Below are 9,643 nucleotides of genomic sequence, written 5' to 3'. Positions count from 1 at the left end.
TTTTGCCTAGGTGGATTTTTACCTACTGATGACACATTTGGGAGAATGCAAAATTTTCTGTGTGTCTGTGTCGGTACAACTTTTATAGTAAAATTAGCTTCACTTTTGTTGAGATTGAAACCAGCAAGTCGAATGTTAGTGTTTCTTCAGTGGCGTGCCCGTTCACAATATAACCTAGTATTTGGGAAATATCAGTTGCAAAAACCATAAGAAACTATATCTGTTTTGCCCTGTAAAAATCATTTGCTCAAAATCATTGTGTAAATACTAACTAGATACCACTGACGTAAATGGAAAAGACATTTGAACGTATTTTTAAACTCACAATTAAGTGACTTTATGAGGTATACAGAGCTGCTGACTTCTGTTCTAACATACTGGAAGGGTATCATACCTCTTTTTTTGAAAAGTTCTATAGTCCTTCCTATGTCATGAAAATTTTGGAAAGGTCCTATGTTGTAAGTACAGTTGACCCTGAACAACGTGAGAATTCGGGGTGCTGGCCCCCCTGCACAGATGAAAATCCATGTATAACTTTTGACTCACTGAAAACTTTAATAATAGCCCGATAACATAGTTGATTAGTATATCTTATATATATTTATATGTATCCTACGCTGTATTCTTACCATGAAACTAGAAAAGGTGTTACTAAAAGTTCTAATGAAGAGAAAATACAGTTCTGTGTAGAAAAACACTCCGTGTATAAGTAAGTGGACCCGTGCAATTCAAACCCCTGTTGTTCAAGGGTCAGCTGTACATGGAAAAAAATCACAAGTACCAAGAACAAAAAATATACTTTTCTAATTATTAGATTAGCCACCAAATATTGATGTCAATTGAGGAAGTTTTACATAATCATACTCTATTTTGACCAAAGTAGATTTGTGTTTCTTCACTGGTTTGTAACTAATCTGTTAAATTTTGGCCTAGAAACTAAGTAGCATTTACTTATTACAATATATGCACAGTCTAATAAAGCAATATTGGATATACTTCACTTCGAGGGGACAGAGAGATAAGCCAGTGAAAATACTTGATAGTGATACTAATAAAAACATTTGGATTTTCAAACATTTTTTGTTTTGATTCATGCCCCTTCAGTTTTCTACCATTGAGGGGAAAAGTGCTAAGACAATTCCGAGGGCAGGATTTTAGTGTTAAAAGCTTAATTTTCCCATCTCCCTATCTTTAAGAATTAAGACTTTTTAGGCAGTACAGAATCCCACAACTGAAATGAACAATGCTAGGTCATGGGTTTAGGTCTCACACTTGGGCAGGACCATGTCTTAAAAAATTTGGTATTTTGAAATGTTAATCGATTCTGGTACTCCGAATATTCCGTTTCTATTCCAAGTAGTTGTAAGCACTAACTTCATGTTGCATTAAGCCCATTTCTATTAATCTTCCTTTAAAATTGTTCTTTTGCCTTCAGAGTGAAAGATTCTGCTCCCTTTTACTTTTCTTCCCAAGTGTTAACTTTGAAAACTTAAAATCTTTTGTTTTACAATTGGCACTTCAGTTACGTAAGTAATAAATCTCTTGGGGGAAGCGTAATATGTTAATGCTACGAATAAAGCTATAGATCCCCTTGCAATGAATATTTCCCTTCCAGAAATAAGTAGTTATAATTTTGGTGTATGTTATCAGTAATCAGTTACAGAGCTGATAACTAAGTAGGCTCCATGCTCTGGTTTAGCATCCTAATTCATGGGAAATGGGAGTAGTTCATGACCGACACCTCATAAACATGAGCACATACCATATGGGATATAAATCATTCACTCATGCACTCATTCGTTCAGGTATGTGCCAGCATTCTAAGCACCTGGGGTTCACAAGTCTTTAGAGATAGACGATCAACAAATTTCATTAAGTTACCTAACATGTTAGGAGTACGATAAAATCCTATGGCATGAAGGAAAAATAAGGATAATGGGGTGGAAGGAGGTTCGCAGTTTTAATTAGGTCTGGGTAGAATCCACTGAAGAGATGACATTTGACCCACGATTTGAAGTGGGTGAGAGTTAGCCACGTAGGTAACCGGGGGCAGACTTTTCTAAGCAGACATAGTCTGTAAAAGTCTTAAAATGGGGGCTGCACCTGGCATATTTGGGGACCAGCAAGGAAATGGGAATGGAATGAGTGAGATGAGCAGGAAGAGGAGGTCAGAGGTAATAACAGAGGGAATGAGATCACAGGCTTTCTGGGCCATCATAAACTTTGACCTTACTCTGATCTGGGAAGCCATCCTGGGATTCTGAGCAAAGGTGTGGAATGATCTGGCTCTTTTTAGGAGGATTATTCTGGCTGTGTGTTTGGAACAGATGAAGAAGGTAAAGATAGACCAGTCAGAGGGCTTTAATAATTTACACAAGAGATGATGGTGGTACTTGTGGAAGGATAAATATGTAAGATAATAAATATATATTATAATGTAATAAATTTATGTACATCAACTAAGCACTTACTATATGTGAGATATGGGTATCCACTGATGAACAAAATAGATATGGTCACTGACCTATAGAAGCTTACATTTTAACTCTTCTAGGAATTGTTCTTGGTAGTCATTCCTAAATTTTCCTCAAAAAACTTCTTAAATTCTTTTCCAAAGGATAGTGGCCAGAAAAAAAGGGAATTACATTGGAAAATGGATTACAAAAGTACACATACATGTACAGCCATAATGCGAGCGTAATATTAAGTTTATTTGATTCCGGATATTCCTGTTTCCTAAAAGCTCTTCTGGGTACATTTTCAATGTACAGTACTGAATTACCGACTTTGAAACAAATCTGTAGAACACAGCTATATTGTTCCTGAGTTTAGTCCTGCCTTAGGCTAGATCGGTGTTTAGACAGGTGTTCATTTATTTTGTGAGGTAATATTTCCTAATGATTAAGAGCCTGGCTCTGGAGTTGGACCATCTAGACTGAATTCGGGCTCTGCCACCTGCAACTACATAACAGACTAATTACTTATCCTCCTTGGACCTTTTTTTTTTCCTTTTTTTTTCTGATTTGTTTTTCCCCAAAATGGGGTTAAACCTAGTACCTACCTTATGCGGTCTATTTGGAGAATGAAAGGAATTGATTCTAGATATATTTTAAGGGTAGAGACAGTAGAATATCCTGATAGATTTTTCAACCTGAGCAGTTAGAAGGATGGAGTTGGCGTTAGCTGGGGTGGAAAAGATGCTGGGAAAGCAGATTAGGGGGAGAAGGTCAGTAGATCAGTTTTGACATGTCCAGGTGAAGATGGCAGAAAATGAATTAAAGGTTCCTGTTGTCTGTCCTTTATGCAGTGTAAAGCCAAGCTTGCATTTAAAACCTCTCATTTGCATCACTAAGTGGTAAGCTACTGCATTTAGATAAGAATGTGTAGCATTCTTAAATAATTATTGGCAAAAAATTTTAAGGATAAACTGGCACGTTATTAGCTTCAAGCTTTCTTAATTTCAGTAATGTGTCTGTCTCTTCCCAAGCTGTTCTGTCTCCTGGTTGCAGTACTGGGTATCTTCTCCCCTTCAGTCTTGCTCTGATTTATGTCGCTTTTATTTTTATCTTCCAACATGATCTCTTGGCCTCTTCCTAAATCAGGGATCAGATTTTTGTACCAATTTCCAATAATTGCTTTTAGGCAGGCAAGTAGAGGCCGAGTGCCACGTATACCCAGAGCATATCCACCTTAGAGGCCTAGGGAGAAAAAACATTTAAGGGTGGGGATAAGGGAACCTCTAAGATGTTAAGGTTGAACAGGCTGAAATGGGGGCACCATGCTTGGAGTGCTCCATGGCTCTTTGGTTAGCGAGAAGGGTGTAAAGAGTACCTTTACTTGGGAAGATGCAGACATCAGCCACGATCCCGTGTGGGGCTTTGGCCTCACCCCCAAATGATGGATGAAATGGGCTTATGTTTCCAATTCCTATTCCCTGACCTCTACAGAGAAAGAGCTCTTAATCTGACATTCATGGAGTATCCTATACAAATGCATCATATATAAATCATGTCTAAAATGTGTGTGTGTTTCCCTAAAGTCTGCAGGGCGCAGGAAGCTCTATAAGGTACGCATGACTCAGAAATTTAAGAAACGTGCCTTCAAAGAGTGCTTACGTTCCAGTTTTTAAGACTAGCTATGTAAATAAACTTTGTTTTACCTTACTGTAATTGGTTTAAGTCTAATAGACAAGCCCTTTCAGTAAAGACAGTAATAAAGAGTGGGAGGGAGCTTTGACAATAAACCTTCAGAGGCGAGATCTAGAACAATTGGGATTTCCCCATTGACAAAGTTATTTTTTACAAAGTTACAAAATTATCTGTTACATAAAATAAATACAAATTTGTACGGAGAACAATGCCAGCAAAACAGAGAAGCACGTATGCGGAATCTTATTCTCTAGCCAAATTGAGCTCTAGAGTGATTATTCTGCCCTGTGTGTTACAAATAATGACCAACAGTGAAGAAAAAGTCAAACTGGGTCCTACCATCTTTTCTTTTCTCTAAGACTGGAAAGAACTGTTTACCCATCATGTTTTCTGTTGGTTTTTCACCTTCTTGCCTTTTCATTTTATATCTTCATTAGCTTATACAATTTGCATACTACGAGGTGGAAGAAAAGGACTTGCCTCCAAAGCTTATTATAGTTACAGATATGACATTAGAAGGATTGTGTCAAAGTCTGGATAGGAGGTTGTTGAATGCGTTAAAAAGCTATAGTGATAATCACAAACTCTGGGCAAAATTAAGGATCACTGCAGAGGTTTTAGACGATTCTCATGTGGCAGGTTTCCAGCCAGACCTCTACCAAGGGGATCCACAACAAGCATATTCCAGAAAGCTAACAAATTTAACAAAACAAGACATATCCACTGTACAATGGAATTTTTTTAAATGGAGATATATCAGTATGAACTGTATACAGTTCTGTATAAACTGTATACAGCATGAACTGTATACAGTATGAACTGTATATAGTATGAATTTATACAATATGAACTGTATAAATTACGAGATTCAAAGCAGTGGTGTAAATACAGTGCAAAACATATGCATGAAGGTATAGTGACCTGGAGGGAAATCTGTCAGTGCTATAAAAATACATATAAACAAAAAATTGTCTTCCTTTGAGAAATCTACAAGATAAAAAATTGAGAGTATTTACAAAATTTTATACTAGATAGGTGAAAAATATATGATGCTAGAACAATCTCGTTCCAAAGTCTGAAACATAATTCTGCTGAGTAAAAATATTCCTCATACAATGTATGAACTTATCAATAACTTTCTGGGTATAAGGTTGTTCTTTATGTGACAGTCAGATGAGGGTCCTTCCGAGTTGTGTGTTGATTAGAATTTTGTTTCAACTGGTACCTGGAAGAAGATAGAAAGTTCTTGTTTTAAAAGATTTGTTAATTTCTATCCCTTTCAATAATCCTATCTTGTATTTACAGTCCATTTTATTAAAATTAAGACCTAAAATTTATCAGAGTCATTGACAAATTTTTCATCTTGATTTTTTAAAATTTAAAATGTTTTTATTTATTTTTGAAAGAGACAGACAGAGTGTGATCGGGGGAGGTGGAAAGAGAGAGGGAGTCACAGAATCTGAAGCAGGCTCCAGGCTCCAAACTGTCAGTACAGAGCCCGATGTGGGGCTTGAACCCATGAACTGTGAGATCATGACCTGAGCTGAGGTAGGACACTTAACCGACTGAGCTACCCAGGTGCCCCTCGTCTTGAATTTTAATGATCATGTACCTTCCATTGCAACTTGGTTCATATAGACCCATGGGATACCATGTTGTGATATGTGTATCTTTCAAAGGCCTGATTTAATTTAATCATCAGTATAATGGTTGTAGCAATATATTTCCTTCACAACTGTTTCAGAGGCCACACAAGCCCCAAGGGGCTATGTGTACTGGCTTTCAGCTTTTCTGTGAATCACCACTGATGACCTTATTTATCTTCCTCTAAGTGAGGAGGTAGGGAATTGGTGTTAAATTTTTTGTTTGTTAGTTTTAATATGGGAAACAGGTACAGGATGGTACTGACCACATTCTGCTAGACACTTCTGAAGCTTTGATCAGGTTGCAGGTTGGGGCGCCTGGGTGGCTCAGTCAGTTAAGCAGCCAACTTTGGCTCAGGTCATAATCCCATGGTTTGTGACTTTGAGCCCCTCGCCAGACTCTGTGCTGACAGCTCGGAGCCTGGAGCCTGCTTCAGATTCTGTACCACCCCCACCGCCCCACCCTCTCTGGCTCTCACTCTCTGTCCCTCCCCTGCTTGCACTCTGTCTCTCAAAACTGAATAAATGGTAAAAAAAAAAAAAAAAAAAAAAAAAAAAAAAATTAAGATAAATAAATAAATAACAAGTAAAACTTGGTAACAATTCTGAATCCAGCCATTGGGGAGAGGATTTCTAGTAAGGGTCTCCTTGTAGGGGGCTCAGGCAAAGTGCCACATGTGGATTTCTCTAGAATGCAGCCATGAGAAACATGGCTGGTTAGAAACATGACTGGTGCTCTTGGACGCTGGGCTCTGGGCTCTCACTGAGACCTATCTAGCTCCTGGGATGGCTTTTTCATAGAACCTTTTTCTATTTGACATAATTTTTTTTTTTTTTTTTTTTTTTTTTTTTTTTTTTTTTGAGAGAGAGAGAGAGCACACATGTGAGTAGGGGAGGGGCAAAGAGAGTCTCAAGCAGACTTCATGCTGTCAGCACAGAGCCTGAAGTGGGGCTCAATTTCATGAACCACGAAGTCATGACCTGAACCAAAATCGAGATTTGGATGCTTACCCGACTGAGCCACCCAGGCGCCCCTATTTGACATAACTTTTAATAATGGTCTCGGGTTATTTTATGAAATATACTTCTTCATTTCTAATGTAAATTCCTTTTTTTCTTTTCTTCTTAATCCTTTGTTCAAATAAGAGAAACACCACCAGCCACCTCCCATACTTGAAGAGAATCATTAGATTCTTTCTTAGGACCCTAATTCCATTAGTCTTTCACCAAAGGATAGAGCCAGTATGGCCTGGTGAGTAGAGCCCAGGTCTTGGCATCAGACAGATCTTGGTTCAAATCCTGTTGCTGTCACTTTGGTGTGTGACCTTAAGCAAATTAGTTAAGCTCTCTGAGCACTTCCTAATTTTCTCATTTGTGAAATGAAGATATCTTCTTTGCATATTGTTGTAAGATATGAGATATTGAATGTAAACTACCAGGTACCTGACCTGGAGCAGATACCCATTTTGACTTGTGATTCTGGTTTTACCAAACTGGAGACATTTCCTTAAAGGACTGAATATTCTAGAAATGAATGTTCTAAAATGAAATAGAACTATTCAGTTAAGTGATTTGACAAATCTTCCTAATAAGGAAGGAGAGGAACCTCACTTTCATTGCTGCACTGGGCCCTGTGCTAGGGACTTCCTGGGTGCATCTGGGAGTCAGGAAGTGGGTATTGGCTTCTCAGCACCCTCACTAATTCATCTGTAAGTGGAAACAGCATCCCTTTCTCTGCCCCAAGCCTAGAGTAAGATTTTAGTTGTAAGTACTTTAAAAACAAAGAGATCTCTCTCTATATGATCAATATTGCACTAAGATCTAATATCATTATTTTCTATCCTTTTTTGTCCTGTCTGAGTTTATTCCTACCCACCCCCCACCCCCCCACCAGGTCCCTGTGAAAACTGGCATTGTTTCCATTTTCTAGGGAAGAAGCACAGGGGCTCAAACTAGTGCCGGACTTTCTGCAGCATGCTGGAAGAGGCCTTACTGCTTTTCAGCTTTGCTGTTGTGTTGTCCAGACAAAGCTACACTTGTTGAAGAATCTTACCCGACATTCTCGATTACGTAATCCTCCATTTGTATTTATGGTAAAATCAAATTTCGGTTGTTTTTCCTGAGAAAACCAGAACGGAATTATGGATTAGGAACATTTTTTTTTTTAAGGTCGAAAAAGAAAGGCAAATGTAATCACAGATGGTTTTTATACAAACAAGAAAACCACCAGAGAGCTGGTACCTGACTGGAATTAAACTTTGAAGCACTGTAATCCTTCTTCATCAGAATGTGCAAAACAGCATCATGGATTGTTAAGAAGAAGATGGAGTCCTTGACTTCATCATCAAAAAATTCACACTGTACAAGCTTCTCGATGAAATCATCTAAAGAGAGGAAAGGAAGAATCACAGGAAGAAGCACCTGTGTGGCCACGGGCTTCTTCCTGAGACGGCAGATTTGAACTTCCACTGGCCAAGGTGCAGTTCATTTGTATTCGGTTAGGTGTTTGGGGATGGCAATGGTGTGATACCAGTGTGCCATTAGTTTAGTGTTTTCTGGAACAAAAGGATACTTTTTTATTATTTGTTTATTTATTTATTTATAGCTTTATTTTTGAGAGAGAGAAAGGGAGAGAGAGAGGGAGACACAGAATCCGGAACAGGCTCTAGGCTCTGAGCGGTCAGCACAGAGCCCAACGTGGGGCTCGAACTCACAGACCGTGAGATCTTGACCCGAGCTGAAGTTGGATGCTTAATTCACTGAGCCAGGTGCCCCGAAAGGATACCTTTCTGGTAAAAGTATACATTGAATGCCCCATTGTTAAAAGAATGAAGGAAAAGATTGAAATGAGGAAGGCTTTTGGTACTTCTCAGAAGAAAAGCAATCTGTTTTTGCTCTAGTTGGGAGCCTAGTGGATTCTCTCCCTGGCTAATGACGAGAACAGAGAGTGTGGCTTATAAAAAATTGGGGTTCTGCCAAAATAGAACATATGCTCATAGACCAGTGACATGCTCTTGTTCTGGATTGCTGGACCTGTTACTTACCATAGTCTTGTTTCCTTAAAGCTGCTGTGTTCCATCAGAAAACACCTTCCGTGGCACCCTGCATTAACTCTCGAGTTATCTTTGAGAAACCCCCTTCCCGTAGGCACTAACCAGCACTTGTTTGTACAGATCCCTCAACCAAAGATTACCTCATGTGAACTATGTGCAGAGCCCTGGCTGGGTAATGGGGAGGATGAAGAGATAACTTAGACAGACATATGAAACTCACCATCAAGGAAGGTAGAACTTGTATATACACCTATAGTAATGAACGGAAAAGTGTTGTGGAAGAATAAAGACAGGAAGCGATCAGAGTTTTTTCTTGAACGTTTTCTTGGTTCTTCAAATCATGACCCGCGCATAGTAGGTCCCTGGGGTTTTGTTGAACGAGCAAGACAGGTACAGAAAACGTGCTATGGAAACTCAGAGAGAGGAAAGATGGTTTCTTCTTGATGGGCGTCTGGGAAAACCTGACAGAGCAGATACCATTGCCAAGAATGCCCAGGGTTTGGAGAAAGATGGAGGAGGGAAGCTACAAAGGCGTGGAGGTGGGCAAGTCTGTTCACAGGCAAGCTTCCGACACTGGCAAGACTTAGTAGTGCCTGCAGGGGGAGGAGACAGGAGCACAGTGTGGTCTCCAGAGCCTGGATGGGACTGTGTGGTGCGCAACGGGCAGGAAGGTGATGATCTTAGTTCAGGGCTAAGAGAGGGATGCCAGGCAGCTGAGGCAGCAGGACAAGACACTTTCAAAGAGATCTGTGATGATGGGGAAGGAGTATAATTGTTTAGTAGATTAAAGGGTTACTGA

General features: G+C 39.3%; 1 protein-coding gene across 2 annotated transcripts in view; it reads right to left on the bottom strand.

Moving 5' to 3' along the window:
- Window positions 1-4,260: 4,260 nt before the first annotated feature.
- SLC26A3 (solute carrier family 26 member 3) overlaps window positions 4,261-9,643 on the bottom strand; it is a 45,364-nt gene continuing 39,981 nt past the window's right edge. For both annotated transcript variants that reach the window (XM_053896755.1, XM_019451167.2), the window contains exons 19-21: window positions 8,033-8,175; window positions 7,845-7,910; window positions 4,261-5,373 (exon numbers count right to left, since the gene is read on the bottom strand). In XM_053896755.1, coding sequence (XP_053752730.1) covers window positions 5,350-5,373; window positions 7,845-7,910; window positions 8,033-8,175 — 233 coding nt within the window. In that variant the 3' untranslated portion in view covers window positions 4,261-5,349. The remainder of the gene's footprint in view (window positions 5,374-7,844; window positions 7,911-8,032; window positions 8,176-9,643) is intronic.

Source organism: Panthera pardus, unplaced genomic scaffold (genome assembly GCF_024362965.1).
Source record: "Panthera pardus isolate Hobbes unplaced genomic scaffold, ASM2436296v1 HiC_scaffold_8, whole genome shotgun sequence".
NCBI lineage: Eukaryota > Metazoa > Chordata > Mammalia > Carnivora > Felidae > Panthera > Panthera pardus.
The sequence above is the reverse complement of the archived record's forward strand: the minus strand, read 5'-3'. Positions and strand labels throughout refer to the sequence as shown.